Here is a 21,482-nt window from a genome sequence, read left to right on the forward strand (position 1 = left end):
GAAGGTATTATTTGACACTAACTGCGTGTAAAATTGTACCTAAATATTTGTCCAGTTGTGACACCTGTTCGGACTGTACTGTTCTATAACCAATAATAATCGTTCTTACTAATTCTAGTAAGATTTCTTAGAAATAATCTAGACGAATATTTTATAGTGGACAAAAAATTAAGTTCGTATATATATCATTTTACTTAATTATTTTTATGAATTATATATATTTAACATGATATTTCGCTATATTATTATAATTTATTTTATTTTATTTTAATATAATATGATTAATGAAAACGTGCAATAGAATCGATAAGTATCGAACAGCTTATTGCATCCAATTTAAAAGCTGTATTGCACGTTGAGATTGAACAGGCATAATTATTTTTACAAATATTTCAATTATATATAATAATTGAACTGTTGTAGTATAAAAGATTCTTTTATTTATTCTTATAAGAATGAACATTAAATAATGATTTCTACAAGAATAAACATATTGCCGATAAAGAGTATCTTAGGTTATGTTAATTATAACAATAATCACTACAAGTGGGAAAAGTTAAAAATTTACTCATATAATTTTCGGACTTACTATAGAAGTAACAATGTAAATAACATATTTCATAGTAAAATGAAGTTACAACATAGAAGTTGTATTCTCACATTATTAGATAGGAAATTTTGCATAAAAAATGAACCGAAGGAAACGGATGTTTTTGGTGATATAGGATATATTAAATATGATAAAGTGGAAATGGACGAAGAAGAAGAACAAGAAGAAAACTTTCAGGATAATATAGCTAAAATACCACGTAGATTAAAACCAAGTGCGGGTCAATATGCACAGAAAATAAAATCTTATATTTCAAATGGAGATTTATTGTCTGCCTTGGATGTACTCAAATTAGTGAGAGAAAATCGAGATAAACCTACTTATTTCATGTATAATCTTCTCATACGTGCATATGCTGTACAAGGAGATATAAAGCAATGTTTTAGTCTCTACAACAAAATGAAGAAAGATCATTTGAAACCTAATGATGCGACATATACCAGTTTATTTAATGCTTGTGCAGAATCAAATAATAAATCCATAGCTTTAGAAAAATTAAATAAATTGCGTTTTAATTTATATGAAATAGGATATTTAATGAATGAAACACATTATAATACATTAGTGAAAGCCTATAGTAGGCATAATTATATTATGGAAGCTTTTCAAGTGGTAGATGAAATGAGAGATAAACGAATACCTATAAAAGAAATAACATATAATTCTTTATTAAATGCAGCAATATCTGATAAACAAGCAGGAATGAGACATACTTTGATCATATGGCATCTCATGAAAAAGCATAAAATAAAACCAAGTCTAATTACATACAATCTAATTTTTAGAGCTATGAGAGATACAAAGTTTGGTAATTACAAAATTAGTGACATACTAATGCCTGCATTAATAAATACAGAATTAAGTATTTCTGAAGGAGGCAGACCAAATTTGCTAAGTAGACCTCCTGTTATCAGTTTATTACCCATATCTATAAAAATAAAAAATAAAAATGTAGAATATGTATTATCACCAGACACATACTTAAATGATATTTTTGAAAATAATCGTTTTATCTTATTTGGTGGTTTGGAAAATGTATTTCAAATGATGAAAGAAGATGATGTCACACCAAACGAAATAACGGCTAGTTTATTACTGAATTTAATTCCAAATACAATAGAGGTTGAAAATTTATTTCTTCAAAATATGGAAACTAAAAAAGTTAAATTAGATATCGACTTTTATAACATGCTTATTAAAAGGAGGAGTCTAAGAAAAGAATATAATTCTGCAAAAGTAAATATGAAATAAAATATATTATTATTTTTTTTTTTCGATATTCATCATTGTATTAAATTTAAAAAAACTTATAATAAAAAGTAACTGTTTTCTTGTAGAAAGTCTTGGAAGAGATTCAACGCAAGCATATGGTACCAAATGTAATGACATTTGGAGTTTTAGCTATGGGATGTACTCGAAGTAAAGAAGCACGTGAATTATTAGAAGGATTGGAAATTGTTGGATATGTTCCAAATGTAGTGATTCTTGGAACACTTATATCTAATGCATGTCGTGCACTGAATACCAATTATGTAATGGAAATGATACGTTACATGAAAGTAAATAGAATTACACCAAATGAACAAATTTTGACATATCTGAATAAATATGAAGAAACATTAACAAAAATGCAATTATCCAAGGTAATATTTATATAATTATATTAATGCAGCATATTACAATTATGTTAATAGTACTAAAGTTTTTCTTTTTTATACATATTATTGCAGAAGTCTAAATTCAAGAAACGATTGGCACTGAAAAAGGAATTGGAAAGTTTTACAACAGAATATTCTCGATGGAAACAACAATTAGATGATAAATGTGTAATTAAATAAAATCAAATTTTATAAAATATATACAGATATGTATAATTTAATGAATCCTCAAACATATTTGCTCTTGGAGCAGTTGCGATTTAGTCTTCGAAAAGTATAATGTAAATTTCTATTAAAAGTTAAAAATAAAATAGGAAATAAATTTATTTTATTTAAAATCATAATATGTATTTAATAACTGAGAAAAATTATCGAAGGTAAGGGGGTCGCGTTTCTGGTACCCATGGTCGACTTCTAGCTCCAGTATTTACCACACGAGATGGACATGTTCCACGAATACTGAGTTTATTGTAACCAGTTGGTCCTGTAGGTTGTGCTCCACATGTTTCTAATGCCACAAAATCATCTACATGTAAGGATGGAGGTCTTGATGTATTCGGTGGTCTTGAACGGAATGGATCTGCACCTCTCCCTATACTCCCGACTGTAAGACCGCCTCTTAAAGAATTTGTAAATTGTGTCCTACCTCTCATAGGTGCTACTGTAATGAATATCGAATAATGAAAAAACGTTATTACATATTATAGTATGCAGAAGCAACATTATATTATTTTTTTTTATATATTCTTTATGCCTAATATAATAAAACAGTAAATATATCTCACCAAATGGTTGCTTCATTTTCGTGATAGGGGAGGAAGGTATTTGTTTTTGAATATCTCTATTTTCTTGATCATCTGGTTGAGTTTTTGATTGTAATGGTTGTGTTGCATCATCAAGTGGTGCTTTGGAACATAGATTCTGTGCTTCTAATAGCAGATTAAAATCAGTAGGAAGTAGTTCAGCTGCGAGAGCTATTAAGTCTACTGTTGTTTCATTTTGTGTTTGATTTGACATGATAAATGAACATTTCTTTGGGCGTCTAGGAATGCATACAGGTGTTCTTAAACATCGTTGTGAAAACTGACTTAGCAAGGCCTCTGGAGTAGGTAATAATGGTTCTAACATTTCAGGTATTGGTTCCTTCTCTTCTTTATCTTCAGCAAATTTTAAAGTATTTACTAATTCTTGTGCACCTTGTATTTTCTCTAAGGGATGTCCAGTTTTATCCCAGGATATCAGAGTTGCTAATTGTTGTGTACGCAGATATAATGACCTTTTTTGTATATCACTGGAAATCATATTCTCTAAAAACTTTATTGTTAAATTCGCAATAAGTTTTGTATCCGTATCTTCTAGATTTGAAATATGTTCTAATAATGATCTCAATGCATCAGGATTGTTTTCCAAACAACTTTTTACATGATACAAGCCATAATTATGACTAGTAAGGGATAGAAGTATGTGCAAAGTATTTTCTAATATATCTGGCTGAAATTTAGTGCTAGTTGCTAGAATTTCGATTAATACAGTAAGAATTGATAAAAGTGGTTCTTTACTTGGTACCGAATGCGTTAATCTCTTTTCGAATGGTTCATTAGTGTCTTCTTGAACAAGGCTTAGTGTACAATCACATAATGTCTCAAAGATATCAAGAATTTCTTGCTGAGCTCGAACATCGCTAGTAGTCCTAAGCGTTGCACACATCATTTCAATAACTGGAGGATATTTTTGATCAGATTTTACTTGTGCTCTTGATGCTGGACTGGTCAAAGTTAACAATGTGGCTTTCATAGGAGCATGCCTTGCTAAGTCACTAAGTAAGGCAAGTATTAAAACATTATTCTCCAGTGGTACGGCAGCTATAATACCATCTAATAAACATCTACCTACTAACAATGCAGTAGGTGCTGCTAAATCGCTCAATTGTTTACATACTGTGGAAAGAAGTACTAATAAATCTTTATTCCAACTGGCACAAAGTAGTCTTAAGGTTTCTGTAAGATTATTAGCTTGTGCTTGAAGATGTGCAGACCATAACTTTCTTACACCAAGTATACGTGCTGTATCATCAGCTATAGCTTCCTTTGCAGTTAGTAACGGTGGAAGTATACGTGATAAAAGTTTTAAGCCAGGAATAAAATTACATGGACTGAGAGAAACCATTTTTAAAACCTCACCCAACATTTTAGTCCATAAAGATTTGGCTACATTTCCAGATCCATCTGAATCTACTGCTTGCGTAAATACCAGAAGTGTTCCTACAATCTCATCGGAAAGATTTTTAACCAATCTAGTAGAAGGAATAGCTTCGACCAATGAATAGACACCAAGTAAAGGTACAACAGCAGTTAAATCTTTAAAGTCAGTTGCCATGCATTTGACTAATCGCTCTAACAGTGCCCTTGTCAATCTAACACACGGAAGAAGTAGTGCAACTAATGCTAATCCTCTTCGTCCAGTCAAAGCAGCACGATGTAAAAATGGTTGCTCATAAAATCCAGAAATGTTTGACATAACAGCAACAAGTGCTGTTAAGCCATCAGCAGCAAATAATTGTGTTAAAGCATTTCTATATTTTAATTCGACATATGGTTCCATAGGATCTATGTCATTATTTGAAGGAAAAATTAAGTAGTGCAGAATTCTGCACGCTGTAATTAACTGACCTGGTAAGGATGCTGCTTTTTCTGCACTTTTTCTAATACATGCTACAAGTGAAGAAACATCTCCATAATTCCAATTAGATAGTTGAGCAGCAGTTGTTAAATACGAGGTAACATCTCTTAAAACAGCTTGATTTCTTGATTTTTCAAGAATAACACCAGCACGATTTTGAAAAATTTCTACATGGTCAGAATAACGTATGGTAACTGATATTATCTCTGCAGCAAATTCACAAAGATTAGCATCAGAAAGATAAGGAATTAAAATATCTATAAATTCACCCATAGGAAGGACCGTTATTACAGCTTGCAATCCTTCAGGATATATAAGAAAAGAATGGAGCTTCTTTAAGGCTACCCAGTCAGAAGTATCATACTTTAAGTGAGTTAAACATTGTACAACTTGAAGTCGCCATGCTATAATAGAGCCTACACTTACTGAATCATATCTTAAAGCTTTTAATATAAATTTAGTTATTTCTGGTTGTTTCAATAAATAAAACAAGCCCTCTTTTGTATCCGAAAGACGCAAAAGGAAACGATGCGTCGCTTTAATCAAATCGGGTTCTGATTCTGGCGAAGAAAGAGCTAGAAGCAAATAATATGCAAGTTTATGATGTTCAAAATAGCTGATTAAATGACATCGAGGATTACGATTTTCTTCTCGCTCAAATTCCATTTGCGCACTTGCCGGTAATTGACGCTTGGGTTGAGCCATGAGTGTCGGTGCACATATGTATGCATTTGTCAATTCTTTTATTGTTAATTTATTAAGTTCTGCTAATTCGTCAAGAAATTCATAAATGTGAACTTTTCGTAATAACGAACTCAAAGCATATTTCAGTCTTGCAAGCTTTGCTGAATCTAACATCATTATAGCATTTTTGTATAAATTATTTTTTGATTTCAAGAACTCTTGAACTATTATTGGACTTATCAGTGCGGCATCCAATGCACGAAGTGCGGAAAGCTTAACTGGAAGTGCCACATTTTCACGCATGCACAGTGCTAATAATTTATAAGGTGCGTCTACTTTCAAAAGTATGTTTGGTCCCTGTGGAAGTCTACATAAAGCCTCAGCTAAACGAACGCCAACTTTCACGTGACGCACTTTATAGGCTGGTTGTGGTTGAGCGCGAGCAAGGTCTACATCAAGACCTGCATTGATAATATTAGTTAAATCATTGGTATCATTAACATTAAGATCAAAAGAACCAAGTGTTGCGCACAACGATTCGCAACTATGTACAAATGTTTCCTTCTCTTGACCTGGTGCATTATTAAAATTTAAAACTGATTTTGAAAGAGACTGTAATGTCTCCCGTATTTTATCAGAAGTTTCACTATTCATAGAATTTCCTTCAATGTTCTCAAATGGTTTTTCTAATTCTAATAAATCAGGCGGTGCTAGTGTATAAATTGCATCTAGCTGGACATTTTCACATTCAAATTCTGCTGCAGGTGGCAAATCATCGGCCATAATATCTTCATCAGATAATATTGGTTCAAACGGTTCTCCAGTCTCTGCAACAACTCCATCTTGTTCAGCCTCTTCTTCTTCAGCTGATATTGATTCTGGACTCAAAGAGACAAGAGATTCCGAAGGAGGTGAAGATGGACGCTTTACTCCTTTTTGTACATTTGTATTATTTGCATCTTCCTCCCACTGCCCTGAATCTACCTTTCCAGGCTCTGTTGTTGAATTTCTAGAAGGTTCTACTACTTGTATCGGTTGAACAGGTGGTGGTGGAGTGGCTGCTACACATGTTTCCTGTCGATATAAGATGCACGTTGTAACAATTTTTTCAATCAAAATTATATCATTCATAAACTTAATCTTCCACTTAATAGTAATACACACTTACATTTGGATTAGACTGATTTTGATTTTCATAATACCATTCAGACTGTTGTTCTGAAACCTGTGTAGTATTTTCCGTTGTTTCTTCCAATCCACTTACACATACAGTAGATCCAGCAGCAGGACTAATAACTTCCTGTGGATTATTCAATGATTTCGTCAAAGAGCCGTATACAGCTAAAGTAATAGTAGTGTACCAGCCTCGCAATACTAAACCATCAGTCGGTATTTGTTTCCGTTCACATTCTAACTGAATATGAATATTTTGTTTATATTCTAAACCTCCAAGAGATTCAAATGTCGACGCTCCTGGTTTGCTTAAATCATTTACAAAAAATTCTATTTCAAACTGAGATGGATTAGTAGCACTGAAAAATAGACAATAATACAACATATATATATACATATATTTTTTATATTATATAGACAGTTATAAATACTTAATTTTATTCTCAAATAATGTCATCTTAATGTCAATGTTATATACAGAAGATTTATTTCAAAAGTACATTATATAATTGTGCACATATACTTAATATAGTATTATTATTATTATTATTATTATTATTATTATCATTATCATTATTATTATTATTATTAGATAAAATACATTAATACAATAAAAAAATATATATACGGTATATTTAATTACCCAAGACGCACACCTCCCGGAAAATCTGCTTGCACTCTTGCCCCCAATGGTATTATCCTAACCTCGCTAATGTAAACAGGTTTTGGAAATTGTACTAAATCCAAATTTAATTCCTTAAGACAAAACATCGAGTTAAGAATTATTCGTATTATATTTGTTTTTATTGGAATACAAATAAACGTCTATTAGAAACAAACCTCCGAAATATCATGCGAAAATGTGTCAAAAAATAACAATTCCGTATTATCCATATCTGTGCAGCGTTTCTTTTCGGCACAGTTCCTTACGATATTAAAGCATTTTAAGTCGATATATTTTCTTTATCAGTTAATAAATTATGTTATCTGGGAATCAACATTTTACATTAGAACTCTCGTTCGAAAGAACTACAAGTATCTAAAAGTATATCAGTCACCAATTCACAGCGTTGTATTACAATTGCTTACAATTGACATCAGTGTGACCAACATTGACGCTGATTTAACTATTCGGAAAGTTCGAATATTCGTCTACCATAGTTTTTTGCGTTACGTCATTTAAGGGGAACTAAAAGGAATTCATTTAGTTTTTAAAATATTTATATTAAAATACTCTGCTATGGTTGGTTACATTTCGTGATCACCGACAGTGATTGGTTTTGTTAAATAGCTACGTTCAAACAGAAGACGAAGAATTTTGGTGTTAAGCTAAGGTTGTCGTAGGAAAGAGTTTGCCGTCTAGAATCTAATGGAACTACGAAAAGTGTTAGAAAAATTTGTATTTTGTCATCTTGTCATCGAAATACCGGGAGTACTGTCAAACGTCGAGTAATTAATAGTCGTTAAAAGGAGAATAATTATATCGACGAGTAATGGGTGATGGCAAGGAAGGCGAGCGGCAGCCGCTCTTGAAAAATGAAAATGTTACTTATAGTTCACACGGTAGCGACGTAATAAGTAAATAATAATTGCTTTGAAAAATAGAGTCACATTTATAATACAAGAAGTTTTATTCTGCCAATTAAATTATTCATTGATGTTATTTTAGTTGAACCAGATTCAACGGTCAGTACAGTATCTCCAATAGGTCCAGATGAATTACCTCCGCCATATGAGCCAGCTGATCAGGATGGTAAGCCAATGGTTACTTGTAGGGTATGTCAAGCTATGATAGATATTACAGGCAAGCGGGAGCAACATGTTGTTAAATGTTGTCAGTGTAACGAAGCAACGGTACGTTCACAATAAATTTATATTTATAGTTTATGAAGGAAGAAAAGGTTACATGCGTATATGCGTATTTATTACAGCCTATAAAAAATGCTCCACCTGGAAAAAAATATGTACGATGTCCATGTAACTGTCTTTTAATATGTAAAAGTTCTTCCCAACGTATCGCTTGTCCAAGGCCAAATTGCAAGCGTATTATCAATCTTGCTCCAAGTCCTATAACACCACCGGTTCTTTCTATGCCTGGAATGTGCAGGGTATGCTGTGCTCATTGTCATGATACATTTTTGGTAAGAAGTTAAGAATTATTAAAATAAGATACCATCGTATATTTCTACGTAATATTATATAATCGATATCTGTTGCAGTTTAACACATTGAATAATGCTTTAGCTCGATGTCCACATTGCCGCAAAATATCTTCTGTTGGTCCAGACTTTGCTAGAGGTCGTGGTATTGCTTTTATTATTGTTGGCATTATAGCTTTGGTAATTGCTATTGCTGTAACGGTAAGTCAGAAAGATTATGCAGTATAGTCCGTTCGATGACTTAAAAGCATATTCAGAACCTTCAGATTGTAATAATTTTTGGACGAGTAGTCGAAGCAAGTCCTAACAATGACTTATGTAAATTCGCTCTTGAATTCGACGATATCCGAATTGAATATCGTTCGCCAATCAATAGCTAAAGTGAATCTATCAGGCGCTTAGCGCACGACTATTTTTTTCGCGTCTTCCGACTTTTTTCGTCGAACGGATTATAGTTCAATAGTAACTGAGACAAGTCTCCTTAGAAAAAAACAAGCCTCTTTAAAAGTGAGGTCTTTCAATTTTCACGAAATAACATGGAGTTTGTTTCCAGGTTGGAACGTATGCATTTGTCAAAACTAATGGAGGAATTTATGTAGCTTATGTTGGTGAGTTGAATAGATGCTATTAAAATATATGTATTTTTAAATAATGTTACTGCAAAAATACGAAAATGTGACTCATATTATGTTTCGAACTTTTTAACTTTTTAATTACTATTCTTTTATTCGTTTATAGGTGCATTTTTGTTAGCTCTTCTTTGCTTAGGACGCAGTATTTATTATTGCACAATGAAGATCAGTCTAATAGAAGGTCCTATGTAGTTGTTCAAGAGACTATCGATGATTAGAATATGCAAATCGATTCTTTTAACATCATTATTGTATAATCTATGTCGTATAATATAAATCAAATGTTTATAGTAACATGACATTAGTCCTTGTAGGACCAAGGTGATATCTTTATGCATGTAAACGTATGCCTATGTACGCATGCGTGCTGCTGATGACGAATGCGCGTATACTTACACATGCATATACATGCAAATATATTATAACAAAGAGAAAGTGAATCAACCTAAATAATACTTCTTGCATGCAACTATACGAAATGAGGATATATTAGGAATTAATGAGGGTTTGTGGTGTTCGATGAAGCGTTCCTCTGCATTTTTATATATAAATCTGTATAAGCATAGGAACTCAACACGATAACTCATTTATTTTGTTTTTATATTCGTATCAAGTATGTCATAAACGATGCTTTGTACATGTATATCTTTGCGGTATCTATATAAGATGCACATAGATTATCCGTTGTATTTATTCCAGTTATATGCTGATATACGTGCATGAGACACTAATAAAAATTATGTTTTTAAACTTATGCTCATATTTACGTATAAATATCTGTATTAAACTACACGACCATATGATTAAAAAATTCTTTGCTGATATGATATGACTTGATTCAATGACTATACACATTTTCCAATGTAATTAGTAATGTTTGTAAATCATAACATTCAAACATCACAACTCTATTTTTACAAAATATTTTTATTACATTACGTTTGTAATAAAAACGAATCTAAGAAATAAGCATTCGCAATACTTTGTGACTTGAACGAATATAGAATAATACATAATTATTTATCCTATAATATAAATAATTGTAGATAAATAGTATACTCAATAAACATATTATCAATTTCTTTTAATTATATTTTGATAAAGTGTATTGAATCTATTGTTCTAAGAAACTGTACAGTATAATGACCTTTGCTATCAAACTAACGTATTACAATGTCCTAAACTCGTATCTCTATAACGAGAAGATTAAATGGACGTATGTATTGTGCATATATTATTTTAACGATAATTGAATACGTTTTACTTAAGTGTATTTATTTGATATTAATATATAATTATTACAAACGATATCCTATGTAAAAGAAGCATGAGCATATTTAAAATAAAATATCTTATTATAGACAATAAAATTCAAAAGGATGAATACGATTGAAATTAATCGAAATTGATCATTGTAACGAAACTTTTCAAAACCGCTAAATTTAAATTGTAAGAACTTATGAAAGTTAATGACAATAATAAATATGTATCGCAAAATATATTGTAAAAAAGAACACGAACGTTTGAAAGAATTTAATTCATCAAATATACATTGCTCTTCAGATATATATTTATTATAATTTAATTGAAATTTATTTTCTTCTTATAGGAGAAATCGGCTTTATATCGGTGCGACGTAACGATTGGTTAATCGTACGACATATTGGTTATACAAAATGCGCCTTAAGCTTTCTCGTATAAATTAAAAATTCTTTTTCTCTCTCTCTCTCTCTCTCTCTCTCTCTTTTTCTCTTTCTTGGTTATGTGTAGTCTATGAGAATATGGCGGTAGCGACATGTTGCTGACAACTTGATATGGGATGGGCGTCATTTTAAACGAATATAGCTCTTTTTTTCTCAATAGTGATAATGAATACTGATATCACGGCAAATAAATATGGCGATCAATTAATGTTAAAATCGTTTACCTTAACGGATCGACAGGTTTCATCGAAATTTATAGAGAGAAAGTGTTCACTTTGTTACGTCGGCCTGTCAATAGTTAAATCTCGTGGTATAGATATCGTGTTGTTTAGGGTTTAACATTTTAAAGACATAATTTCGATAATATAGTGCATCTCATAAATGTAAAAATGGCCCGAGAATATGATCATTTATTTAAGCTGTTGATGATAGGAGATAGCGGTAAATATGTGTATATATGTGTATATAAATTTTATGATACTTGGATATATAAAACAATGTAATTATATATATATATATGTATATGTATATATGTATATATATGTATATGTGTATATATATATATATATATATATATATATATATATATATATATATATGATTAACAGTTGATCAAACATTACGAACTTTTTTGTCGTACGAACACAATGAATAAATAAATTGACTCAAAGTTAACATTAATTCAAAGTTAATGGATCATATAACTTTAGTCTTTTACAAAATTCTTTTATAACGCATAAAAAATAGGTTTTTTTTTTCTAAATTGTAAGCAATTCTTTTTAGTCGTGTTATAGAAAAAAAATAAAAATTTATCAAGTATGGAATATATTTATGTTAAATAATTAAAAAATATGAAAATAATCGAGGAGACTACAAATAATTATTTCTTATGTATGTTATTAATTGATTGATACTTAAGATGATGGTGCAAAGTCAATGTTATTTTTTGCTAATGTAAAGTATGTCATTATATATGATTACATGTATCCATGATATTATGTTACTCTTTATTAAAAAGATATGTACTTGCATAATCATGTATTAAATTGCTACAGGATTGATTTTAGTTAATTCTATTATTTAGTAATATATTTTTATTGATAAATAATTTGAAACTCCATTTTCACTTATGCTTTAATAATATATATATATATATTTTTTTTCTTTTTAAGGAGTAGGCAAGAGTTCCCTTCTTCTAAGATTTGCAGACAATACTTTTAATGGCAGTTATATAACTACGATAGGAGTGGATTTTAAAATACAAACTGTAGAAGTAGATGGTGAGAGAGTAAAGCTGCAAATTTGGGATACAGCTGGACAAGAACGATTTCGGACAATAACTTCAACTTACTACAGGGGAACTCATGGCGTTATAGTTGTATACGATGTGACCAGTGGTGACTCATTCGCAAATGTTAAACGGTGGTTGCACGAAATAGAGGAAAATTGTGACGTTGTTAACAGGGTACTTGTAGGAAATAAGAACGATGCGCCTAATCAGAAAGTAGTGCTTACGGAAGATGCACAAAGGTTTGCCAATCAAATGGGAATTCAACTATTTGAAACGTCTGCCAAGGATAATATCAACGTCGAAGAGGTATTATCAATTTTTTTAAGCTCACCGTAAACGTATCCCCCAGTTTTATTATAAGTAATATATTCATATTGTTTCTAGATGTTTATGGCGATAACACGGCAAGTATTACGGACCAAAAGAGAACGGAATGAGCGTCAAGCTATACAAACGAACGAAACAGTTAATTTGAGAAAAAATACAAAACAGCATAGGAAAAAATGTTGTTAACAGTACCGCAAAAAAGTGCAAACTGTTAATAATATTATTTTATACAATAATAGGATAGAGAGAGAATACAACAGCGAGCATGTGTTCGTAAATTGGCGAACATGAGATGCCATACACCTTGATATTTTCTAAAATCACTAAGTTTTCTACCACGATTATGAAATTTAAGATTGCTTCCTAATGAAAGTTTACTTTGAACTATATCTATATTCAAAGCCTGAAGTCTCATGAGCATATATAGCTTATTCAGCCAAAGTGACTTTGCCTGGTATTCTGTACTTTTTATTCGGTACAAGAATACTATTTGACGCTGTAATAAGAACAAAGTTTATTTATTTTGTAACATCTATAGAGGAAAATATGAGTGAAGAAGGTAAAGTGAAAATTTTTGTTCCTCTTTAACATTCCTTGGAACATTCGGCATTTTTGGGGGGAAAAAAAAAGAAAACAAAACAGAAAAAAAAGGAAAGAAAAAATATACTTAACAAAGTCAAGAAACATAGGTTCTGTATAAAGATTGATTTATCATTTTATTGGCTGAAATATTTGTGTTTTATAAAACAGGTTCGATCTTTTAATAATATTTAGAGAACGTAGTTCTCTTTTATATAATATGTTACTCCTTAATTCTAGAAAATGTTGTTTAACGAAGTATCGATAATTTTCAAATGATTTGCTTCAAATATATAGTTTTAAAGATCGGTAATCATTTCTTTAAATTAATCCAAATATTGAATTACAATGAATTATCATTCGCATGAATTGTCATGCCGCACAAAGAGGATAGCCGTACGAAGCAAAAGTTTGAACGTTCACGTTAACTTGGTATTTCGTATTCTATCTAAACCACAATAAAACACATAAAGCCAATTCGAATGTGTATTCCGAGAAAAGAAACTTATTACAAATACTATCATCCTCACACAAACTTTTTATCTCAAAGTTGTAATATTGTGTTATAGATTTAGTTGCTTCCTTTACGGTTATTTTTAACTGTACGCTACGAAATAGTGAAAAATACGAGTGTAAAATGTTGCTTGGAAGAGTCCAAGAATTATTATTCGTTTGTAGTTTTGAAAATGAAATGAGATAGCATGCAAATTTGGAGTAATACCAAATTGTGTAAAAAGCGATGACGCGCTAGAATGCCCATTATTTATTTGTTTTTTTTTAAATTACTTTCCCATGTTATTTTTCGCGTATTAATTTATTGACGTCATTGCCAAAATGAGTATTATCCGAAAACAATTATCTCGTATTCTGTTACGGTGTGTGATTTTATGTGAACTTTTTATATCAACAATGAATTATTTATATCTAGTCTTCTTATAAAAATGTTTTCTATTTTGTCAAAAAGCACAAAAAAAAAAGAAACGAATGAAAATGGCGTCATTGGATTAATATAATTTAGCGAATATTTCACATTGCGAAATAGTATTATTTTAAAACGATATGTTTTGCATGAATGGTAAAGAAACGCAAGTTAAACGAATAGCAAATCTTGTTCTTATATTAATGTTTTTGTACACGAACAATTAGTTCGAATTCTGTTCGCTACGTTATTGCAATATAGAATATGGACATATAAATATAATTGAGAGGAAAACGTGGTATCATAGTCATATTTCGTGAAATCGTTCGAAAATGTAAATAAATTATAAGAACAACCTACGATATTTCTTCTTTATTTTTTTCTATTATAAAAATCTTTACCGTATAACAAAATGGATGCTCGGAGATAATTTTATCGCCCGATATAATTATTATCTATTGGAAGAAAAATAACGAATGTTAAAAATTCAGTTGTATCATCGTTTGCCGCTCTCTACAGGCTCGATGCTGATTGGTGATTTTAAAAAGGTATCGTGCGATAAGATCTTGCGTAGGATTGGAGAACGGCGATAAGGGTGAAAACTCGAAGAGTATTGGTCGAGACGATCGGCGAATCGAAAGTTAATTATTTCTAACGGTTTTTTTTACGGGACAAATGAGAAGAGTCGAAATAACGGAAGAAATAAGGATAAATTTGAAAAAGAAAAGAAGATAGGTGGCGCTTCGAGATAGTCGAAGGGAAAATGGCGTGAGAAGAGGGACGAATGATTTCGGTTGGTCGGTACGTTAAACGTTTCGTCGTATATTCGTTCGAAAATTTGCTGGATAATACGATCGTTTCGATATTTAACGCGAAATAAAAGCGTAAAGAGATTCGATAAAACGATATATACGAACGTTAGCATCGTAACGTTCGGACATTTGGCGATAAGCGTGTTTGCTGTTAATTTTGAATCGGCGACGTTAGAGCGGGAGAAAACAAATGAGAGTTTCGACGGTTACAGTGGCGATGGCGCGACCTGGCGGTCGCGGCTTGAGATGGCGCCCTTGAATGATCGGTGCGCGTAACGGGGTGCGCGAGCGTCAACGTAGTCGCGGAGTCTTCAGTGTTCGCGCCGCGGAGAGCCAGAAAGACAGACATCTTGTAGTAGAATTTAGCGGCGTGGTGACTCGACCGTGAGGTGTCGGTGTCGCGGTGCTTCTTACGGTGTCGTCGTCGTCGTCTGTCACCGGTTTCTCTTTATATCGTAAAATAAAAAAAAAAGTTCGTTTCGGGTCTTCATCGTCGGTCGTCGTCGTCGTCGTCGTCGTCGTCGTCGTCGTCGTCGCCGCCGCCGCCGCCGTCGTCGTCGTCGCGTCGGTCGTCGTCGTCGCCGTCGTCGCCGCCGCCGCCGCCGCCGCCGCCGCCGTCGTCGTCGTCGTCGTCGTCGTCGTCGTCGTTGTTGTTTGTCGTCGATTGTCATCGTCGTCGTACAGGTTGACATTGACGTTGACGTTGACGTTTACGTGCTCTCTCGTGATAGTGCCGAGATCGCGAGACTTCACCGTGCCGGCCGTGCAGCTCGCGTGGTCCAGCGATTCAATAGTCGTTTAATAGAAAAAAGAAAGAAAGAAAGCAAAAAGAAAGAAAGAAAGAAAGAAAGAAAGAAAGAAAGAACTTTCTTCTCTTGTGAATCGTCGTCTGGTGGTGCACTTCGTAGGAGGAGGCGCGAGAGGAGTTACGGGGCGAGGAAGTAAGAGAAAGAAAGAAGAAGAAAAAAGAAGGAAGTAAAAGAAGAAAAGAAAAGGAAGAAGAGAAAAAGAAAAAGAAGAAGAAGAAGAAGAAGAAGAGGAGAGAAGCGGAGGAGGGTTTCGCGCGGAGAAGCGGCAGGAAGAGAAGAGCGTAGAAAAGAGCGTAGAAGAGAAGCGAGGCGCGAAGGGGAAAACTCGTTTTGCGCTCCGCAAACGCCCATGAACGACGACGCTCTGGAGCGACCAATGTCGTATCGCCGCCGTCGTACCGTGCGATAACTTCCGTCACCTCTCCGGTCCCCCCCGTCCTTTCTCCCTCTTCGCGTTATATCCACGCGAGTCTCTCTCTCCCGGCCATAATACCGCGTTGCTTCTACTACGTGCGTGTGCCTACCTACTCGTCGTCGCTCTTGACTTTTCCTGTCGACGTTCGCCACCGGTGCGAGAGGTGCTGCTGTTGCTACTGCTGCTGCTGCTACCACCGCTGCTACCGCTGCTGCTACCACCATCTCGTTTGTGAGAGAAACGAGCGAGCGCCGTAGAGAGGAACGTAATAGGTGGAGGACCGATCGAGATCGTCCTGTGCACCGGGTCACCGCCGCTGACTGACCGGACCCAACAGGAGCGCGTGTGCGGGCCAAAGAGAGAGAGAGAGAGAGAGAGAGAGAGAGAAAGAGAGAGAGAGTGAGAGAGAGAGAGAGAGAAAGAGATAGATAAATAGAGATAGATAGAGACGGAGTGTGTGCGTGTGTCAGAGGGAGCTTGAGAAAAGGGGCTGAAGAGGGAGAGAGGGAGAAAGAGAGTGAGAAAGAAAGCGAGGGGCCGGCGCCCACATCCTGATACAGCCAGCATGACCTCGAACAATTCGCAGAAGCTCTCGACGACGGAACGAGTGATCAAAAGTAAGCCACGAGAAAGTTTTCCCTTCTCTATATACCTCGAAACTATGCTATTATATTTTCTTTAAAAGTGCGACGACTCGTGCGAGAAAGATAGAAAGAGAGCCATGCCGTGTGCGCGATCCTCTCGAACGGTCCTTTTCTCCGTCGGTATGTCAGATTCCTCAAGAGTAACGGATAATATCTTCCACCCCATGTACTTACCTTTCTCCCTTCTTCTTCTCTTATTCTTGCTCTTTATCCGTTTGTATCTATATTTCATTCTTTTTGTTTTCTTTTCTGTTTTCTATCGTCACTCTATCGGCCGAACGAATTTCCTCGAAAGAGAACATTGATCGTTCCGTTCGAGGATCCGCGTGCGAAAGAAGAGAGAAGGAGAGAGTGTGAGAGAGGAGTGGGAGGGGAGGGTAAAGAAAAACAAAAAGAAAGAAATAAAAAGAGAGAGAGAGAGAGAGAAAGAGAGGCGCGTCAAAACACGACGTGTGTGTCGCGCGGGATTGATTTTCTTGGTGGCCCCATGGCGCCATCGCTATCGACCTGACAACGTTCTCTCGCTGACCCTTCGTTTTTCGCCTTTCCTCGTCTCGGCTAGCTCGGCTATGCTCTTCTCGCGGCCTCCTTTCCGAGGCCGAGCGTCGCACCCGTCACACGATCCTTCTTCTTCTTCTTCTTCTTCTTCATCTACTACTAACTTCTACTACTACTTTTACTACTATTGCTTCTATTACTGCTACTACTCCTTTTACTACTATTACTACTATCATTTCTACTACTACTACTACTGCTATTATTATTATTATTATTATTATTATTATTATTATTATTATTATTGCTTCTCTTTCTTCTTTAACATCTTCTTTCTCTTCTTCTTCTTCTTTCTTAATTTCTTCTTTTCAGCTACTTCTTCTTCTTCTTCTTCTTCTTCTTCTTCTTCTTCTCCTTCAACTTCTTCTTATTCTACAGCGAGAGCCTTTTCCGAGCACGCGAGCGACCTCGTTTCATTCGAGGTCGAGGAACGGAATCGTCTCGAGGACGTTGCTTCGTCGTGTCGTTATTTTCATTGTCGTTGTCGTTGTTGTTGTTGTCATCGTTGTCGCGTTGTGGCAGGCTCGAAAATTCGCGTTTGGACGAGCGAACGTGCGAGCGAGCGAGCGAGCGAGCGAGCGAGCAAACGAACGAACGAACGAACGAACGAGAGCGATCGATCGATCGAGCGACGAACAGCTGACCGAGCGCGGTCACGCGTCCGCCCGCCGCCGCTGCCGCCACTGCTGCCGCCGCCGCCGCCACAGCCGTGCCGCAACCGTACCGCAACCGGACAGATCGACCGTTTCCTTTCTCGTAAGGACAGATCGACCGTTTGAAATTTTAAAGATATTACCGATTACATGCTTTCAATCGTCTTTCGTTGAATATAGATATCTATGTATATCTATATATATATATTGTCGAGGATGAACAGGAAGAGGTGGCGATGAGATGGTGTAATAGTGGAGAATTAGTAGAAGAAGAAGATGATGATGATATCCTCGATTCACGTGTCGTTGTTCCTAATAATAGCCGAGAAAATTTCGTTCGAGCCGAGAAAAGGTCGCCACGTAGATTTTATATATATATATATATATATATATGTGTGTATGTGTATATATATATATATAATGTACTTACTATATATATGTATTATGTACTTACTACCGACCGACAAACCAAATCGCTAGCCAACTACGTTCCCATCCTCGTATCTGCGACGTTATGGCCCTTCGCCAGCGTACAACGTGACTCCATCTCTTTATTTATTTATTTATTTTTCTTGTTTTTCCTTCTTCCTTCCTTCCTTCCTTTCTTTCTTTCTTTCTTTCTTGCTTTCTTTCTTTCTCAATTCTATCGCAATTCTTCCTCGTATTTATAAATATTATTACAAAAGATTCGCCTCTTCCTTCTTCCCCTCCTCCTTCTCTTTCTCTTTCTCTTTCTCTTTCTCTTTCTTCTCCTCCATCTCCTTTATTCTCGAGAATAAATCGGCTCTCAGGTACAAAGATGTATATATATATATATAATACATATAATTCGAAACGTCTCCTCGATTATCCCTTCTGTAATATTCTTCGATAATATTCATCTATCGCGATATAGATAATTCTAAAGTTCTATTATCATACGTGTATTATATACACACGTATCATATTTTTTTTTTTTATTTACGAATCGTTATGATATTTTTTTAATTGTAATTGTCATGGTTATAATTTCATGGAGTAACGTGGATGATCGTTCAATTAGATTCAAATCTTAATCGTTAACCGATCGATATAACCCATAACATATAAATGCCGAGGTTTAATAATATCTATCGTTTGTATGTTTACCTTTCGCAAGAAATAAGAAAGAGAAAGAAAGAGAGAGAATGTATACGTGTGCGTCATTGTAGGATCGAAGCACGTGTGTCCACGAACAAGGCCGATTAGAGCCGAAATTCGTTCGTTCGTTTTTATAGTTTACAATATAATTACCTTAGTCGCGTAGTAATGTCGGAACGGGTAGTCATTTTCGTTTAGTGCTTTAGACACGATCGACCGTTGTTGGCACACTCCGTTAGATTCTACGAATTACGGTACGCATACCGATGCGTAGTAGTAATGACGATACTAACGATAATTATAGTAAAGAGGAGGTTATATTTATTACGTCAGAAGAAATAATACATAACGATTACCGATTCTACCGACCTGTCTTCCTTTTTTGGCGGCGAAATCTGAAAACTTAGCAAGAAGACACCGATTTAGGACCTGGTGGATGCACAGGTGGCACGGGTCAGGTCATTGACCCTTTACAGAGAGAGTAGTTCGTGTCGCCCCCAAGTCCGTTTCTGTATTCTTTTTTTTTTCTTCTCTCTCTCTCTCTCTCTCTCTCTCTCTTTTTCTCGTTCGAGCCACGCGACTTGGTTACTGACAATGAGTGTGTGTGTGTGAGAGAGAGAGAGAGAGAGAGAGAGAAAGGTGAGGGAAGAAGAGAAAAAATACCTGCAGCGACCCTTAAAACGGCCACTTCCGACCTTTTCAAGACGACTCTAGTAATATGTATAAGGCCTTTTAAAAATGAAAATCAAAATTACGCTGCTCCGACTATTTCTTTTTTTTTCTCTCTCTCTCTCTCTCTCTCTCTTTTTTTTCTTTTTTGCTTCTTCTTTTTTGCATCGTCTTCTTTCTCCTTTCTCTTTCTTCTTCGTTAATTAATGATATTCAAACGTTGAGATTCTTTTTAATTAAACGTGTGATCGCGTATCCGAGAAAATAATGAACGTTTTCGTTCTTTCGAAGTTTTTTCTCGATTTTTCCTCGAAAGACTGTCTATAAAACGGGACGAACAATTTCTATGTCCTTAGTTTTTCAATTCGAAGTAAAAAAAAAAAAAAAAAAAAAAATAATAAAATAAAACAAAGAAAAAGAAGAAGAAGAAGATGAAGAATGAAAAATAAAAAGTATACGATGAAAAGTAAAAGTTACTCTACAAAGTATCGAGAAAGAGTAATTATTGATTTTTCATTAAAAATCATCAATTTGTTACCATAATGGCGGATTAATATACTCAATCATTTATATATATATATATATATATATATATATATATATATCAAAAATTCGTTGACTTTACGTCGATTGCAATCACGAACTGTTATTACGAATCAATTACAAGGAATTGCAACGTTGCAACGATTGCGACGAACGTTTTGTTTGATTATTAAGGAGAAAATTTTGACGACATAAAAAATGCATGCATACATATACAGGTAGTTATTGTAGATTGTAGATACAGAGCCGTTGGATCGAAATCCGCAGGTCGATGCGCCGCGTCTTCTCTTCTTCGGTGTATGATCTCTTTTCTTTTCTATCTCTGTCTCTTTTTTTTTCTTTTTTTTTGTTCCTTCTATTTTTTCTCTCCTCTTTTTTTTTTCTGTCTCTGCGGGTTCCATTGTCATTGTTATCGCGGTCGTAATTAAGCGCAAGGGCTGGTGCACAACGTGCAACACGAGTGTGTAAGGTTTCGACGCCGCCCGTTGTCAGTTCTCTTCCGCGTCGTATTCACATTGCTTTATGCGATCTTACATAATTGAAATGTTCGAATGCGGCGTCATCGTTCGCGCTGGCGTAATGCTTACATTTTTCTTTTTTTCTTTTTCTCTCTCTCTCTCTCTCTCTCTCTCTTTCTCTTTCTATCTTTCGCAAACGAGAAATTCGTATTTTTGACATTACGAAAAATAGCTGGGACTATTCTCTCCGATACACGGAAAGAAACCCTTTCTTTTTTTTTTGCGAGTTCGTACGCCACGATATTTTAAATCGATCGTGAACATATTTTCTATTCACTTATACGCATACCTACATACATATTTTTCCTAACCTACGTATTTTCTATCTTCT

The 21,482-nt window shown here is 34.5% G+C and overlaps 5 protein-coding genes across 13 annotated transcripts in view; 4 read left to right on the forward strand and 1 right to left on the reverse strand.

Annotated features, from left to right (window-relative positions):
* The first annotated feature begins 178 nt into the window (after positions 1 to 178).
* LOC122630484 (pentatricopeptide repeat-containing protein 1, mitochondrial) lies at positions 179 to 2,469 on the forward strand. Its single transcript, XM_043815015.1, has 3 exons — positions 179 to 1,846; positions 1,948 to 2,253; positions 2,341 to 2,469. The coding sequence occupies exons 1-3, from the start codon at positions 470 to 472 to the stop codon at positions 2,446 to 2,448; spliced, it is 1,791 nt and encodes a 596-aa protein (XP_043670950.1). The 5' UTR covers positions 179 to 469; the 3' UTR covers positions 2,449 to 2,469.
* LOC122630483 (protein virilizer) lies at positions 2,422 to 7,876 on the reverse strand. Of its 3 annotated transcripts, none has more exons than XM_043815013.1 (5): positions 7,645 to 7,876; positions 7,448 to 7,560; positions 6,800 to 7,163; positions 3,054 to 6,705; positions 2,422 to 2,926 (listed from the first exon to the last, which is right to left on the reverse strand). In XM_043815013.1, exons 1-5 carry the CDS (start codon positions 7,696 to 7,698, stop codon positions 2,637 to 2,639), a joined length of 4,473 nt encoding a protein of 1,490 aa, XP_043670948.1. In that variant the 5' UTR covers positions 7,699 to 7,876; the 3' UTR covers positions 2,422 to 2,636. The 3 variants fall into 3 exon arrangements, with proteins under 3 accessions (XP_043670948.1, XP_043670946.1, XP_043670949.1); XM_043815011.1 differs by having other exon boundaries at positions 2,422 to 2,929; XM_043815014.1 differs by lacking the exons at positions 7,448 to 7,560; positions 7,645 to 7,876 and having other exon boundaries at positions 2,422 to 2,929; positions 6,800 to 6,931; positions 7,012 to 7,153.
* A 137-nt stretch (positions 7,877 to 8,013) lies between these two features.
* Positions 8,014 to 10,419, forward strand: LOC122630485 (type 1 phosphatidylinositol 4,5-bisphosphate 4-phosphatase). 2 transcript variants are annotated; one of them, XM_043815016.1, is made up of 6 exons: positions 8,014 to 8,382; positions 8,474 to 8,658; positions 8,736 to 8,945; positions 9,024 to 9,164; positions 9,517 to 9,571; positions 9,702 to 10,419. In XM_043815016.1, the coding sequence occupies exons 1-6, from the start codon at positions 8,298 to 8,300 to the stop codon at positions 9,785 to 9,787; spliced, it is 762 nt and encodes a 253-aa protein (XP_043670951.1). In that variant the 5' UTR covers positions 8,014 to 8,297; the 3' UTR covers positions 9,788 to 10,419. The 2 variants fall into 2 exon arrangements, with proteins under 2 accessions (XP_043670951.1, XP_043670952.1); XM_043815017.1 differs by having other exon boundaries at positions 8,014 to 8,367.
* Positions 10,420 to 11,352: 933 nt separating this feature from the next.
* Positions 11,353 to 13,533, forward strand: LOC122630486 (ras-related protein Rab-35). Its single transcript, XM_043815018.1, has 3 exons — positions 11,353 to 11,739; positions 12,471 to 12,895; positions 12,974 to 13,533. Exons 1-3 carry the CDS (start codon positions 11,688 to 11,690, stop codon positions 13,100 to 13,102), a joined length of 606 nt encoding a protein of 201 aa, XP_043670953.1. The 5' UTR covers positions 11,353 to 11,687; the 3' UTR covers positions 13,103 to 13,533.
* A 2,248-nt stretch (positions 13,534 to 15,781) lies between these two features.
* LOC122630487 (serine/threonine-protein phosphatase 2B catalytic subunit 2-like) overlaps positions 15,782 to 21,482 on the forward strand; it is a 184,822-nt gene continuing 179,121 nt past the window's right edge. For all 6 annotated transcript variants that reach the window (XM_043815020.1, XM_043815022.1, XM_043815019.1 and 3 more), the window contains exon 1: positions 15,782 to 17,067. In XM_043815020.1, the coding sequence (XP_043670955.1) occupies positions 17,016 to 17,067 (52 nt within the window). In that variant the 5' untranslated portion in view covers positions 15,782 to 17,015. The remainder of the gene's footprint in view (positions 17,068 to 21,482) is intronic.

Source organism: Vespula pensylvanica, chromosome 7, assembly GCF_014466175.1.
Source record: "Vespula pensylvanica isolate Volc-1 chromosome 7, ASM1446617v1, whole genome shotgun sequence".
NCBI classification, from domain to species: Eukaryota; Metazoa; Arthropoda; class Insecta; order Hymenoptera; family Vespidae; genus Vespula; species Vespula pensylvanica.